Source organism: Strix uralensis, chromosome 1 (assembly GCF_047716275.1).
Source record: "Strix uralensis isolate ZFMK-TIS-50842 chromosome 1, bStrUra1, whole genome shotgun sequence".
Lineage (NCBI taxonomy): Eukaryota > Metazoa > Chordata > Aves > Strigiformes > Strigidae > Strix > Strix uralensis.
In genome coordinates this window covers 11,579,964-11,597,260 of record NC_133972.1, presented here as the reverse complement: position 1 = coordinate 11,597,260, position 17,297 = coordinate 11,579,964, and the positions used below count along the sequence as shown (strand labels likewise).

General features: G+C 38.3%; 1 protein-coding gene across 3 annotated transcripts in view; it reads left to right on the top strand.

The window, feature by feature from the left end:
* VPS41 (VPS41 subunit of HOPS complex) overlaps positions 1-17,297 on the top strand; it is a 109,736-nt gene that overhangs the window by 11,813 nt on the left and 80,626 nt on the right. For 2 of the 3 annotated variants that reach the window (XM_074886065.1, XM_074886499.1), the window contains 2 exons: positions 9,230-9,337; positions 12,302-12,379. In XM_074886065.1, the coding sequence (XP_074742166.1) occupies positions 9,230-9,337; positions 12,302-12,379 (186 nt within the window). Of the gene's footprint in view, positions 1-9,229; positions 9,338-12,301; positions 12,380-15,534; positions 15,678-17,297 lie in introns of those variants that run through there. The other variant, XM_074886152.1, reaches the window with a different exon arrangement.

Genomic DNA, 17,297 nt, shown 5'->3' with positions numbered 1-17,297 from the left:
TCTTAAACCAACTAATTTATTTGTTTCTGCTTTGTTAAGATTTTCTTATAGGAACAAACGTCTTAATACAGAAGTAACAGAGGAAGAGAGTTATGTTCTCTCAATAAGTTTTAGTCTCCAGAGGCTCTGGTAAAGTGCTCAATATTTAAATTCAGCACAGTAAATAAAACAAGAACTTGGAATAAAGTTGTGTTCCAGTTTGTGCTCTATCTAGCAAACTGGGCTTTTGAAAGTTAAAGGCCTTAGTCTGAGTTTTTCTTGGCATCCCTTTAGTGTTAGCAATTTGATTGTATTGAGAGAAATTGAGTCAGGATCCTAATCCTGAAAATAGCATAGGTAGTCCCTTTATCATTGAGACAGGAACACACATCTGGAAACGGTATCCTAGGGATGGAGAAACAGTAATGATGAAGCTGCACTTTGTAATAGTTATGTATTCTTCTACTATAATTCTTCTTGTTTGCTCTGTGTCACTTGGTTCTTCAGCACAAGTGGATATATCTGCCAAAACAGCAGAGGACGGAGTGCTTTCTTCTGGTTTGCTTTTGGATTTGTTTTTGCTTTTAAAAGAAGGTGGAGTAAGACCTAGAAATGGGCAGCAGGGAAGGGGTGACATTTGCATCATTTTAGAACACAGGAATCTTTTTAAAAAGCAGATATGGCCAGATCTACTTGAAGATCTTTAATACATGAGTCTGAGTTGTTATATTTTTGAGGACTCAATGGGCTTTTAAATTGCACTTTGTGTGTTTCTTGGTTATACAAAGTAACAATCGACTACTGTGTTTGCAACAATGAAAACATAAATTTTGGCAAATCTTCATGTTGTGAATTTCCATCTATTTTTATCAGAAATAATGATTGTTTAACTTTTTTTCAATATAAGTGTTTAGGTTCCAGTTGTTGTGAGAAGAAACTTGATTTGGGCTAGGGATTTTTCTGACTCCCATGTCAGAATGGCAGGCAATAGGTTGTCCTGTGGGCCGTTTCCTTCACAAATGGCAGCATCAGAGGCAAACACTGAAGAAGTCCGATGTTACAATGGAAGAAATTTGAGTGAATAGCTACATCTTTTACAAGGATAGGGATATGTCCTCTTTGCCCATCTCAGTAATTTGCATCTCTTGACAAATTTGACTTCTAAAACTTTCCAAAGGCACACCTCCCATCATTTCTGACCAGAACTGGTGGTCATCTTCAAATAAGGTGAGCTTTCCAAATGGTGCTAAGGAAGGTTTAAGACTGCTGGCATACATGCTCAATGCAGTTAATAGCAGGTCAGGTCACTTGAAGTTGCTGTAAGGAAACAAAAAGCATGTTTGCTTTTGGGGTAGAGGGAAGTGGACAAATGTCCAAAAATATTCTTGGATCCCTTATACCAATCAATTCCAATTTAATATACTGGGTTCAAAGCTTTTACCTCTCCTCTTTAAAGTACAAGTGATAATCTGATGCCTGCAATCATAAGGCAAGAGTAGGATTTATGAAGATGTGTTTTGTCGCTATTAAATGGGAATATAACAAGGAAGAGGGGGAGAAGGCAGATTTACCCCATCACAGGTCTAACCAAGGTGTTATCATACTTAAAATTATGAGCATGATAAGCCGTTTAGCAGATAAAGATTAGGATTTTTTCTTTATTTTCATGTTCTCATAAAACAAAAAACCTATTCAGTATTACTACCAAATAATACAGTGACTTTAAAACATGATCCTGGGATAGAAGTTGAAGGGATCTCCAAACTGTGTTGTGACATTATGATGTTACTTCTTTAAATTCATCAACAGACGTTAGCAATTTGTTACAACTTGCCTTTTAACATTTTCTAAAACTGCTTTAAGAATATTAATCTTCCTGCATGTTATGTCCTGTGTTGCTCCCATGCGATGTTTTCACTTGTAGCAGATTTTCTGCTTAATTTTTTAATTCACTAGCCACATTCCCATGTATTGCAAATGAGCAGCATGTTCACTTGCATATGTGAACCCTGAATTAGTAAAATATAATTGCGTTTTCCTTCCATGTATTTGAAGAACATCTATGGTGTTAAGGCATGGAAGGAGGACGTGTAAATACAGGATGGTAATTGTCTGCATTGCCGAATCCTCTTGTTCGGTGGTCAGTCTTGATCTCTGTCTCTCTGTGAGTTGGCGTGGCTGTGCTGCTGGGATGGAAGCTGTGCTCTGCTTTTTCTTAGATCCAGATTTAGTATATTTGCTGAGCTGTTCATGCTGGGTTCTGGTGTCTTGTGAACAGCTACTTCATGCCAGGCTGTAAGCCGTCATTAAAAAATCTGTAGAGGAAAGCTGTTCTGCCGTGAGGGTTGCCTGTCTGGAAGTGAGCTTCCAACTCAGGATGTGGTGTCTTTGAAGAGTAAGAAAATGGGGATCCTGGCAGGCACACTGGAAGGTGTTGAAACTGGGATGGGAGTCCAGGCTGGGAGGGTTTGGTGAAGTGTTCGAGGGGAGTTACGGGATCAGCAAAGGTCCATCTGAGGGTTGCCAGGGGACAAACCAGAGCAGGTTTGGAAGGGGGAGGCTAGGGGAGGGCTAGGTTCTCTTTCCTCTTGCTTGTTGAGGGCTCAGGACTCTGCAGTTTTAGAAGTGGAGATTAAGCATTACACTGGGAGCCAGCACCCTTAACCTGTTGGCTTTACGTAGTTGGATTATAGGCAGGATTGACTGGTGCTTTGAAGGCAGGCCACCCCCTTCAACATCTGTCTGATGTAGCATTGTGGTGAGCAAAATCACTTGTTTCCTTCTCTGTTGGCATCCCAAAGTCCAGAGTTGCCCCCTCAGCAGACACAGCCCTGCGGAGCTGCAGTAAAGAATTGCCATGCCTGCACCTTTGCCTCCACCTCCTGCTGGAGAAACTGCTTGTTGTCCTAGCTGAGCAAGGGTGTCTAAACTGACACAAAATTTCCAGGGTGGAGAAACTAATCCACCAGCTTGTCAGGCCTAATCACTGCCTTTAGGTACAAAAATATGGGAAGTCTCAGCATTTTAGCATACAGCTATTAGAAAAAGTAAATATCTTTGTGTGAAATATGGTAATTAAGAAGTGAGAAGTGCACATGGGTATTCCTGGAGTGGTACTGGGAATATGGAGATTTGTGTCTGGTCATCTGGATTACCAGATAATCTGGGCCACATTTAGCCTAAATACGATCTGGGTAGAGAGAACTAGAGATGTCAGATTAATGGAATGGTGAACCTGTTTGTCTGAGGGACTCAGTGTTAGGTGAGTATTTTCTCTGAAGAATTTGTGGAGTGGGGTTTAGCAAACCTAAAGTCAAGTTCATTTATAAATCCGTGCTTCAATATTTCTTGACCCTGAATGAAGGGGGATAGTCAGGTCCTAACAGAGGTCTGGGAACTGAACTGGAGAGGGTAAAGACTGAAAATAATCATAATTTCTTTACCAGGCTGTGGTGGTTTAGCCTCTGCGGGGGTCTGAGACCACGCGGCCGCTGCCCCTCCCCCACAAAGGGAGTGAAATACAAAGCCCCAAGACTGAAATAAGGAAAGGTTTAATACAACAATGCAATAGCAACACAACCAACAACAACAATAACAATAACAGTAATAGTGATAGCAATGAACAGAGCAAAATAGCTACCAAATACAGCAGTTTGAGGCACGATGTACAAAACCACGAGTGCACCGCGCTCCGCGCCAGGAAAATGTGCCCTGCCAGGATGTGACGTCCGCATGGTATCTGAATAACCCGGCTAGAGCTTCCCCCCCCCACTGCTGGGGAAACTTAACCCTGTCCTGGTTAAACCAGGACACAGGCCAAAGGAGGCATTATGACCCATGTGGTACAATTCCCAGGTGTGGTAATGAGGTGAAGATTAAATAAAAAATTTTAGCTGTATCATTTGTTGGGTAGTACGTGCTTCCTCATGGAAGTCCTGCAACAGTTATCCTAAAGCTTGTAAGGTGCTTGTTGGGCACCCTTGTCCAAGCTGAGGTGTGCACAGCCTCCCTGGTGCAGTCCTGCCCTCCCAGGCAATGCTGGTGATAGGGAAGGTTTGTGGATGTCCTAGGGGTCAAGCAGTGGTGTAAACGCCACTGATGATCCCCCTTTCCTAGCAGTGTGGTTAGAAGTCACCCATTCCATTTCTCAGCAGGGTACCAGCCACTTGGATAAGTACCCATTGCTCCCACGTCAGTTAGGGGATTTGTAGAGGAAAGATCCTTCCCAGCCCACTGTCCCTTTCGGGTTGACGTAGCGCTTAGGGATATGGTGTAGTTCAGAACTGTCAGTGTTAGGACTGATGATCTTCAAGATCTTTTCCAGCCTAGATGATTCTGTGATATTCTGTGATAAAACCAAAAATGAGACAACCAATCCAACCCCCTGATTAAGACATAATTTCCATTAAAAAATGAACAGTTGTAGATGGTTATGCTTTGTATCAAGTCAGGATGTTAAAACCAGAAAGATAATACATGGTCTTGGCAACTGGGTTCTGCTGTGTATTTTACTGCACTTTGTGCTCTGCACACACAGAAGAAAAGTAAAGAATTCTCCCTGGAGACTGCATGTGGGGACTTGAGGGACTTTTATGTTTCGGGGTTTTTTTAATAGTTGTTGTTGAATGTCAGTGTAAGTGAAGCTGTCCCCACCAAAGCACTAAGGGTGTGTTTATTCATCTTTGCATAACTGAGGATGTTCCGTGAACCTTTATTTTAACTCAGAAATAAACAGAGTTGCTTTCTTTGGTTCTACCAGTTTTCATATAGTTTGTAAACTAATAACTCTGGAGCTTTAACTAGTTAGTTTAATTTTTTCTTCTGTGATAGTGATGACTGTTTAAATAAATAAAAATGCTGATTTCTTAGTAGGTTCTATGTGGTTTTCCAAAGATCTGGCCCATTATAAGCGTTAAGAAAAGTAACTCTCACAAATTGCTAAGACACATAGAGGCAGAGCACTTTTAAAGGATGTTAAGATAGGAGGAAACGAACTAATTTAACTTTTTTCTTATAATCTCTGAAATCGACGTGAACTTGAAAGCATGAAAATGAGCTGTGGGGTTTTTGCTTGGTTTTGTCTTTTTTTTTTTTTTTTTTTTTTTTTCAAGACACAGCCTTTTAGGAAGGCCTGTGACATCAGGACCTTGTTGCAATAGTGTGAGTGTAGCTCCTTTGAAATTGCTTGAGTGAGGGACCTTGGGTATCTTGGTATTAGAGTTTAAATGCTTTGCAGGGTCAAAACTTGCAGGCATAAACAAGGCTGGAATAGCGATTGGAATTCTAGCTGGGACTGGACAGATGATGTGCAGCAAAGAGGAAGGGCACTTGCCTTATAATGTATGCACCGTTTATTTCCATAAAGGCTTTGAAAAACTTCGAGGGCAAATCGTGCAGGAAGGATGACACTTTGCTGTCAGTGCCCGTAACATAATTAGAGTATCCGCAATCAGTAGAGCATGTAGTTCATGTGACAGACTGTCCTGTGGGCAGATCCTCTGCGGCAGGAGCAAATGTGGGCTAATGGAATAACTCCGGGAACTGCCCACAGGTTCCTTCTGGAAATTTTCTTCATGAGGACCAATTTCAGATTATTTTTTCTTTTTTCTTTACTCACGATTCCACCACAGTTGTTCCTGTAGGCAAAGCTAGGAAAGACGGGGCATTCAGAAAGGCGGATGAGCATCCCTTGCAGTGGTACTGGCCTTTTGAGAGCTTATTGCATATTTGCAGCTCTCCTCAGTTTTGTAAATCTCCTGCAGAAGAAGAGTTGGTAGCAAGCTTGAGACCTACTAGGTGTTAAGTTTGGGAAGAGGAATTTGGTTTCAGTTCAGGAGTTCAGCAGTGACAAATGGAAGAGTTCTTAGTAGAAAGGGATTTGGATTAGTTTTACTGGTTAATTAGAGTATTTCATTCAGTTGGAAATGTGCTTTCAAGGGGAAATGTTTATGGATATCTGTTCTTTACAGGTTCTTTACAGTCTATTTTTAGCAATTTGACTGCTAGTTTCGGCAGTAAAAGGCAAGTAGAAAACTAAATGGAATACAAGTTTCAAATTAGCATTCCTGTGGTTGGAAAAGGGTTATTATTTATTTTACAACACCATGAAGGTAGCTTCCTCCTGTCAGCTCTGTGGGTCTCCTTCCCTTTCAGAATTTAAGGCTGCCATGTGTGGAGCACTTTACACATTTTGTGCAGTATCTATTTCTTTTTCTCTTAATACATTTGTCAAGAATTTCAAAATTCAGTGTTGCTGGGCTTGTTTTGTTTTGGGTTTTTTCAGGCAGAAAATACAGAAGAAGTGTTAAGCAGTGGTACAAGAAGTAGGTGCTATAAAATTTATTTTCCAGTGTTTAGAATCCTGTAGAATGGTTTAAAGGACTTCTTTAATTAAAAGTGCCATACACTTAGTAAAAATCCATGTTAGTTGAGCAATTGATTTTTTTTTTTTCTTTAAAAAAGGAAAGCTGTGAGTTTTCTTGTATGGGGTAAATGTCACTCTGTTTATATCTTAGCTTTGCTGCAAGTCAGGACTTGTACTATTCCTCTAGGTTGTCATAGAAACGCAGCTAACTGTCATCTCAACTCAGGCTGCTGATGGTTTTATTTGTAGGTTTTCAGGATTATTAAAATTTAACAAAAAATATTGATTTGCTTTTTATTAACACTGGCTTGTGTTTACTTTAGAAGTTCAGACTGCATAAAAGCTTTTCCTGATAGAAAAATACCTTTAAAATTATTAAACTCTGATACTCTGAATAAGAGCTCATCAAATGCATTTAATATATCAGGTGGAGAGAAATCTTGCTTTTTTGCAAATGACTTTTTTAATTTAATTTTGTTTACAGAAAAGTGCCCCCACCCTGTTTCAATTCACCTTTTTGCTTGACTTTTACTTGACATAAAAGACACCTGTCAAGAAAGGGTGAAACGGGTACATCATCGTGCCTAATATTTGAAGTTTTTATTTTATTTACTTTTTTGAAGCTTGGCAGCATGCTTCGGTGCACCGACTTTTGAAAGTATATATTTTTTGTATATGTGTGTGCAGGAAAAATTACTTAGTTTTCACTCATAAATAAGACAGGCAAAACTTATTTACAGTAACTTTATCTAATGGTCCATGGATGAATGCTTTTATGCAGACTACTCAAGAGACTAGAATTAACTTTTCACGTTGGTTGCACATTGGATGTCCAGACTCCAGCAACATGTGGGATCTTATAAAAGCTAGATGACTGGAGTTCAATTTTTACTTTTATGAATTTATTCAATGATTACCCATGCATTTCAAGTGTAATCTTTGTAAGCAATGTATAAAATGCGGTAAGGTATTAATTGCTGTAAACTGCATGCATACTTCCTTACGCTCTCCTTCCATCACATGTACACTTTTTTCTTTGACTTTACCTCCCCCTTCTACCCTCTAGTCATTTATTAAGAATCTGTAGGCACAAGGAATTTGGCTGATTTATGTACAGCCCTGTAATTTGACATTGTCATTCTGTCTAGTAACAACTTTGTTCAGTGTTAGATTTACTGAATAAAATTGTTTCTTGGTGGACATTTTGACACCTCACTTCAGACTGCTACGTCATGGACTGTTGACATCCTTATATTAGTCTCATTTGTATTCTGTCATAAAACTCTCAAATAACATTTTAAAAGGGCCTCTCTTTGCAGCATATTTATATAAGCATGGGGGTAAATATTGAGTGTTTCCATGGGTCCGTATGGCTTTTATGTGTTTCATGTGAGGGTATATACATATTATTACCGTGTGTGATGGTAGCACGCATGGTAAATCGCCATAATATTTAACTGGGGAAAGACTGGCTTTAGTGCTCCAAAGGCAATTTGAACAAAATATGTTTTATTAACAAGTTAATATGTCTCTTTTCCAAATTTATTTTTCAGATCATTAGCTACAAGAAGATGTTGCACAAATATAGTTCTTCTGCCATAGCTCACACTGTGCATTTTTATCTTCTAGGGATTGGAAAGCACTGGTTGGTGGGAAGTAAAGGCACTCCTTTACTAGAGCACTGTACTGGTATATTCTGGTTGCTTAGGAATGAAAGACATGTTTTATGTGAGAAACAGACTCAATGTGTTCATTAGAACGAATAGTGAGTGTAGGAGACTATTATTGCAGGTATACTGTTTCCCAGTGAGGACCAAGGGATATATATGGGTTTGTGTATGTCTATGCATGTATAGTATTAACTGAGTCTTACTGAAGCCTATGAAATCTCTCTCTGGCATTCTACTTCAGTAGACTGTCTGTTACAAATAGATGCCTATGACCAGGGAGCTATTTTGCACCTTGGATTTTCTTTTTCTAAGAGATAAATGTGTTGGGTGTTTTTTGATCGATGAATTTGCTTGCTTGTGTTTTTTAGCTCTGTCTCCTTTCTCTTCACTCTGTGCCACTCAGTGCATCATCTTTCTTTGCATCTGTGCATCAGTGATTTGGTGATAATACCTAACATGCTTAGAAAGAAAGAAAGGAAAGTTTCGGTATTTACCAGAAAAAGTTCCTAACATGCAGATGGTATAGGTGATCATTAGGAATATGCTGTGTCTGGATCCTTTTCCCAGACAGTTTTACAACAACATATTTATACCTTTTTTGTTTTTCTTTTTTAATGTAAACCCATTGGTGCGTTTTATACAATTAACTTATTCCTAGTGGATTCTTTTATTTTTATTCACAGCATTTTGCCTCTATCCTTTCTACAGAGGTGCAGCATCTTGTAAAGGTCTTGAAGTTTCTTATAACCTGCATGCTTTAGCTTAGAGTTAATTGTGGCTTCAGTGGCACACTTTATTTTACCATCATCTGTTTTTCCATGTCCATCCCTTTCATACTTTTCTTCTCAATTGTGAATGACTAACTTTATGTAACAAAGTACATGTACATTTTTTTCCTGCTTTTTAGATATCGACTAAGTGCCTCTTACAGCTGTATTGATATGCTGCTATACAGTCATTGTGTGCACCCAGAACTTTGGAGTAAAAAAAGAAAGCAATAACAAAGAAGCACAATGCAAGCCCCCTCCAATGATAAAAATGTGAAAGTTTGGCTTTTGATTGTAATGGCTGTTGTTAAAGAGATAGTAGTGATCCACCTTCGCCTGTTGCTGTGTGATAATTTTGGGGTATCTTTTAATTTGTTTTTATGTAAAATAAACTTCTAAATGTTTGTTCTTTCTCTTGCTCCTTTTCCCTTACACTCTTAAAAATTTAGGAAGATGAGAGTGAAGAAGAACCTAAGCTGAAGTATGAACGGCTTTCTAATGGAGTGACTGAAATTCTCCAGAAGGATGCAGCCAGCTGCATGACGGTGCATGAAAAGGTATTACGTGACTTTGTGGCAGAGATAGAACTTCTACCTGGTTTTATTTATTTATCTGCGCTTTGAATGCGTCAGTATATTTCTGTGTAGAAGTGCTGCCAAATCTAGAGGTGCAGTGCAAGCCAACACTAATATAAACAAAAGTCATGGTAAACCTGTGTTGAACAATCCACGCTTTCTCAGTGAGAAAATGAGGTGAGAATTCAAGGTGCAGTGATTTGTTGGATGGTATGTTTACATAAGCTACTGGGAAAGTGCTCACTTGAATTTAATTATGGGCAGTATTTTGATCTAGAATTGGGATACAGTCCCAATTTTACTTCATTCAGAAAGGAAGTTGGCAGATACTGAGCTTATTTGTACAGCCTGAATCACTGAAGACAGACTTGATCGTGCCAGAGGCCAGCTTAGCATGCATTCAGCTGTGGAAGAAGGCTGAGTTTCTGTTAATACAGTGTAGAAGAAAGTAATGACAATATTTCTTTTTTGTTTGTTTGGGGTTTTTTGGGGAGGTGTCGTACTAACACTTCCCTATTCCCCGCCTCTGATTCAATATGTCAAAAACAAGGAGGGGGAATGCACGTGCTCTAATACTGGTAAGGTTTGAGACATGCAAGAGAATGAAAGGGAGAAAGTGATGGACAATGCAAAGTGAAGAAATTTTACAATGAATCATTCCTTTGTTCTTGCAAGAAAGAAGCTTCATATGTTTCTTTAGTTATTTAAACAATTGCTTTTTTATTTTCTGAGGTTTTTTCCTCTTTTATAAATACTGAAGAATTTTTAGAGTATTGAGGAATTCTGAAGAGCATCTGAAAGTATGAGTTAATGGTTTGACAAGTAACTATTTGTATGTAAAACATAATAGCTATTTTCTGAATCTATAATTTTTCACAGCCAGTAATAGCTCCTTAACAGTTATTGCTGAGGGATCCATCTCTATTATTTGGCTATATTTTTAGATTGACTTGTGCTCTGTATCTTTTACTCAAAGGACTGTTGCCATGGCTCAAGAGGCTCTTAAGATGAAGCTTGTATTTTAACTGTGCGAATGAAAACAATAAGTCTTTTAAAAATGTTTTTGACAATTTAGGATTACACAGATATTTGGAAAATTGGCAAGCATTTCCTCCAGGTTTGTGGCCTGTTTGTGTTACCTTTTTCTCCTGAGCCTCAGGTAAATTTGGAAAGCCAAGAGTTGAACAAGGTTTTTCTATAAGGATGTGCAGAGACATAGCTTTAACTGTAGTGTCACAAAGAGTGACAATACAAGAAAGCTGTTTAAGTATCCCAGCACTTTTAGTTTTCAGCAAACTAGATACACTATTTATGAGAAGGATCAATATTGTTAGAAGCCAGGTACTGGAGTCTTTTAGGAATAGGTCTCTTACAACAGAGAGCTTAAAACTGAAGCTGGGTTATAGGTTTTGGGAGGGTGTTTTCTGTTTTGTTCTGTTGGTTTATTTTTTTAACTCTGCAGGAGCAGGAAAAGCCCTGCTAAAAAGTCATCATTAGCAAAATTATACAGTACTATGTAAAATATGCCTCTAATTAAAGCAGTTTAACTTTGCTGGAAATCCTGAAAATCTGGCTTCTGTATTCAGACTTATTTCCCCTCAGAATTATTTTTTTTTTTTTTCTTTTCACTGCTAAAGCATCATATTTTCACCAGGCTTGCTGTCTGCACTGGATGACTAATCGTCATGGCACCTGGTGCATTCAAGCAGGCCTGTGCAGTGGAATAGTCATACCTAGTTATGTCTGCACACCTGATGTTTTATTAACCAGTATTGATTTTTTTACCCGGGGGACTTTTTTCTTCCTGAAAAAAGGCAACCTTGCAGGAGTGAAAGGCATTGCAGGGGATGAATTTCTAATGAACCCCTTCTTTCCCTTTCTTGACTCCTTTTAATGTAGCTTCATATTTTAAGTGCCTGAACTGAAATTTCATTTTAAGCAATTCCATTTTGATAAATCCTTTTAAACCTTGACTTTCTGTAAGGTTATTTTTTAAAGATTGTGCTGCCTGACTGACACGCTTAGCAGTGCCTGTAAATTTGAGCATTTCATTATAGGTTGCAATGAAGCATGCTCACATGCAGTGAAATACAGAGAATTGAGGAGTCTAGACTATTTGAGTAATGCTGAAAGGAGGGGGGGAATAAAAGAAACCTCTGTCATAAATCAGGTAGTACCGAAGTTCTTCCTTTTCTGTTTAGGTGTAGTTCACATGGCTCAATTAACAGCAGATCTCTCAGAATCAATTCCCTTCTTGATCGTATCAAAATAAGTTTGTGATAGCATGCATTTGTGTGGAGATTTCTTTATTTTACTACTATTTTTTAGAATGAAACTCCTGAGATTTCTGAGGAAAAGTGTATTTGTCTTGAGAGCGTTCAATGTAGGACTGTTACTACATGAAGGAAAGCAAACCCAGTGGTTATCTGTGTCTCTGAGACCTTCTATAATTCAGCAGTATTTTACTGGTGGCTTACTGGTGGCCTCTTCCCATGTTTGAATGTTTTGGGTTTGTGTTAATGATGAAGGAGAATTAAAAATAAAGCCCAAAGGAAACGATAATGATTGAAACAAAGCTGTGTAAAGGATCTAGGAACTATTTCAGGTCTGTGTTGGTCCTTGCTTTCACACTGCATTTTTAATTTGCTGCCACAGTCCATCAGGCAGTGTGTACGGACTGCAGACACACCATTAGTTGTCAGTGGATGAGGGTCCTCATGACTCATTCTGACAGCTAACTTGCTCTATCACAGTAATATGGGCTTGAAGCCCTGTTTTATTCTTTAGGTGCTGTTAAAATAAGCTTTCTCTATAGAAGGTGGTGGGGTTTTTTTCCCTGGTGCTGCTAATCACTAATCTTCTAAACATCCCAGAGTTCATTTAGCATTGCTGTAGTTTTGGTTGTGGTGTCTTTGTGTTTATGTAATCAGTCTCTTTCTTTTACAGTTTTTGGCACTGGGAACACATTATGGCAAAGTTTATTTGCTTGATGTCCAGGGGAACATCACACAGAAGTTTGATGTTGTAAGTATGGCATTATTCCAAACACATCTACTGGGATGTAAAAATGCTGTGATGCACTAATTAATAAATAAGTTAATGCTCTTGTTACACCTGAAATTTTACTAACGTAAGAGGCAGCGTATGGTCCTTGCAAAAAGAAGTTACACTGGATGGTTTTGTGATGAGCACATCTCAGTTTACATGTAATAAACTTTCTTTGTGAAGATGGAAGAGGAAATACATATTTATGATTGTAAATGGCTATTATTAATTATGTAACCCAGAGGCTCGTGACTTCCATAAGACATAAGCCTGCTCATTAGGTGACTATTGTCAGCTGTTAGTGTGTGCACTATCATCTTATCTAGTTGCCACAAGTAATTGAAAATTGATTGATTGCCTTGGTGGTTCAGTTTATCTACTGCAAATATATAACGCTAATATTTTATGTGAATGTTTTGAAGCTTGGACTCTTAAGGGATTGTATTGATTGAAGGAGAAGAGGCAGACTTTTTTGTTATTGTGGTTCCTGATATTAGAGGGTGAATGAAATGCTACATTTAAAGCTCTGTTCTAGAGTAGTAAATGTTCCTTTTAATTGTGGATATGTGTTGATTATTTTTTGATTTATTTTTTAATCTTTCATTTTCAAATTCCCTATCTTCCACAGAAGGTAGGAGGAAGAGAACTAGCAATTTTTTTTTCTCTTGGCATTGTCACAAAATCTAGTAGCCAGCATTGGTTTTTCATAGCAGTGTCAGCACCTGTCAGAGTATCCATCACAAGATGGTGGCATGTTTGCAAAGAGAACGTATGTTCTAAAGCTGACACAGCTAGCTGCATGGGAGGGGTGAAAGGTTTTGTTTCTGTTTTTTTCAAATCTAATTACGCAATTGTGCAGGGGGTGGAGGGGGGGAGTCACAGCCAAAACCTAGACTCTTAAGCACAACCTTTGGAGGAAATTTTATATATAGCATTGGTCAGATTGACAATGACCTTACTGGGTATTAATGAAAGTCAAGCTAATTATGTTCTTCTCTTAGCTTTGTATGTTTATCAGCCTCACAGAGGAGATGCTGACTGCATTTCAAATGAGGAAAAACTTTTGGTGTCTCCCTTACATTTCTAATTACTTTACATGTATGCTACTTGCCTAAAGATAGTTTCTTTCTCTCCAGGTAATATTTGTGGCAGACCAGATTAAAGTGTACCTGAATTCTTCTCTTATATCTCTGCAGTAAAAGACTGACTTAAAGACTTACTTAAATGAAGTGGAGATTTTCTACTGAGTCAGGCATTAAATGTGTTAGACTTGTATTCGTTCCACTCTGTGTCAGGTGCTTGGAAGACTTCATTTGTAGAATGCTATTTTTTTTTTCCTAAGTGCATCACCAACACCATGTTTTCCCACACTGGTTCTGAAAGGTGAAATTCCCCTCTTTCTGTGAAGACATATAGCACTGCCTAGATGTAGAGCAAGGAACAAGTGGACCTGTTCTACTGAAGACTATAAAACAAAATCCCTGCATCTTCTTTATACCCACCCACCCAAATCTGCTATTCTTTTCTTTTCTTTTCCTTAATAAAAAGTCCTACCAGTGCCTGCTGTGAGGGTGGTTTCTTACAGTGAAGTTAAGTTTGGGTTATATAAACCACTTTCTGCTCTACTTACTTGGTTATCCCTTTTCCAAACTTGGCCTGCTTGAGCATGAAGATTTTTGTGCCATGTCGTCTTATAGAGGTGGCAGTGATTGCTTTTTGAGATGGAGAACAGGAAAAAGAAATGTTTCTTAGATTCTGTTTTTAATGTTTCTGTCTCTTTTTGTAACATACATGTCTCCAGTGCAATAGATAAATTATATCATGGATCAGATGGAAAGGGTGCTTCTTTTTTTCTTTTTTACAGTTTGAAGAGAAACTATTTTGATCTAGGACCGCTTGTCTTGAAAAGAAAAGTTTTCCAAGGAACTACTAAATGGTGTAGAACAGAATGGGCTGCCTATGTGAGAAACAAAGCAGCTCTGTGACATCCTTGGCTGCTTAAACAGATAACTTTTCTGAATGAATGTTGTCAGCTGTTGAACCCGTGGACAGTTTATTCTGAACTGTCTGCTCTATGTCAGAATATTTTCCTTCTAACACGAACTTTTCAAGATCTTGGACTGCATAGAGGCATCACTATCAAAATGTTTGGTGCAGTCTTCCTTCTGTTCTCTCCTACCAATGCCTGTTTACTGTCTCTCCTCCTGAGGGATTTGTGTTAGAGCATTGCCATGTTGTAAATCCCAAATAAAACCTAACCCTTTCTTGAGAAGAAAGTGAGTCACTTCCTGAAGTCCTATAGATGCAAAGCATTCCTTGTAAATGTGCAGGGGCAAAGAGTATTTCTCTAGTGGTATTTTCTCTGGTTCTTTGTTGGGTTCAAAATAAGCAAATTCCTCTGAGAAGCATTTCCACTGGTGGAGTGGCAGATACGGTTTTACTTTGAAATTGTAAATAGAAGAAGTGTCTATTGTTACTAATTTCTGGAAATTAATAGTGTATAAAAATTATTCCAAGTAAATAAAATAGTCTCTCATTAAAAAGCAAGCAATATTACCACTGAAATCTTTTGTTTATGGTAAACAGTATACCCGGGGAGTGACTTTTACATATTTTTCTTTGTGAAAGAATCTTTTCAGCAGACGTTTTCTGTCTTGTGAGATGGCAGAAATGAATAGTAGGGATAACAAGGTGAAGCCCTTTGTCTGGAAGAGATCAGTTATTTAATTCAAGGAATTGTTCTGCATTTGAGTCTTTATCTGGATTTTTCAGGCATTTGGTTTTTTTTAAAGCCAAGTTGGGGAATAAAAAAATTAATTACTTTTCTATACATCTAAGTCTGTCAAATGTGTAAACAGAACAATAAATGATACACAGGAAACTTTAAAAGTCACTACATTCAAAATAGTGTTAGTATGTGAAATAAATCAGAATGGAGAGAAGGGTTTTTATTTTATCCTTTTTAAAAAAATCGGTTTTTAATGCCAAGTTCATACTAAATATATGTAGAAAATTCCATTACTGCTACTGTAGTCCTCTTAATTTCCATTTTTCTTTCCTAATCTCAGGTAACCATGTTCAATAATGTCAATGGGCTTGGAAATTGAAGAAATAAGAATTTTGGTTTTAAAATAAATCATTTATTTTCCATATTGGCTCACATCTGGATTTGAGCCAAATTATAAAACAGAAATAGAGACTGATCTCAGAGGATTTGTAGCATATTTACTCTATCATGTCTCCAGCTCCTGTGAACTTTGAGGGAGAAAACTCACAGGTATGTTGCATAATTTCCAAAATGGCCAATTTTTGAATGATAGCCCTCCTGTTGAAGACTTGAACGTATTTAGCATTTTAAATTGCTAAAAACAGCTGTAAGAAACACTAAAATGTAAAGCCTGGCATCCCTAGAAGTTCTGCTATTGTAGCACACCTTTTTGTTTGTTTGTTGTTTATAAAAGCCTTTTAGGACTTCAGTCCCTAAGGTCTGTAGCAACAAAACAATGTTGGTATCCTGAATTGCAAATACTGGCCCTACTGCTGCAAAGACTTAATCATGTGCTCTACTTTAATCCATAAATATTCACAGAGGCTTCTGTGAAATTGATGTAGACAACTAAAAAGTCTTTTCAGATGAGTCTTCCTCTCATCCTGCCCTTAAGATATCTGCTGCTAGATCCTGTGTCAGGTGGCCGACTAGTCTTTCCAGGTTTGCAACTCCTCTTGTCAACTGCAGTGGAAATGCGTGCTTTGAAACTGGTGTGGGAGACTTTTGGTTTGGGGAGAATTGAGAGAGAGGAATTTGGGGACTTTGGCCTTGGGTGGTGCTGGTATCTCAGCAGCCACACTTCTGCTCTCACATGATCCCTCTTTCCTGCTTGCCTAGCATGTTTTTAGCTCTTGCCAGTGTGGCTGTCTTTGACAGTGTCAGCTGCCTAAGATTAACTGATATGCATCCTCAAATAACGTATGTTTGACAAACTGGTGTTCCCTTGTATTAGGGTTCAGTGCATTGAGTGAGATGAAATGTGTCAAACGCACTGAAAATTATTACTAAAAGGCAACAAGAACAGGGAAAAAAAAGCCTGCTAATGCCACTGACAAAGGATGATGCAGGACTGATTCACAGCATGTTAATTCCAAATGCCTCTCCATCTTTCTTTTCTTCTTAGACTGTCTACAATTTATTAATATAATTATTGCTTCAACTGACATCTTGTGGATTAAGGACCTGTAGATATGAAGAAAGCTGTACAAACATGTTTAGTTAAGTAACAAATCAAAAACCTTTCAAAGGGCAAGAAAACCTGCCTCCATTCTAGTCTTCTAATAAACATCAAGCTTAAAGCAAAAATGGTGAGAAGTCTTGGCTGATGCCAGTGATACTCTGTGAGAAGAGGAAACGTCGCCTATTTTACAAGTAGGGGGGATTTAAATGTTTAATGCATTGGAGGTGTTTCGGAGGTGATGCATGAGCCTAGAAAACAATGTAAATAGTGTTTTAAAGCTTCTGTTAGTGCAAAGAAATTGAAGTCCCTTTGGCATGCAACATTTGTGATCTATTCAAGACTGCTGGAATTTCAGAAAGAATGAAGCTTTAAGTAGAGGCCCCTTCTCACAGCATTTCTTTTTACCACGTATTTCTTTCCTGGCCTCACCATTTTTTTTCTAATTGTCTCATCTTGTATAGCACTAAACATTTCTTTATGTTTTTTTAATCAGTGTGGCAGAAATCCAAAATCACTAGGTCATCTCTGCTACCTTGAAAAATTAAAGGGGAGTTCCTTCTGTGGTGGTATTGTTGCCCTTGGGTGTATTAAAGTTACAGCGCTTGCCAGCCTTTGGAGCACGTGTGTTGCTTGAAGGTCTCAGTCAGCGGCCTGTTGGTTTTGCTGAT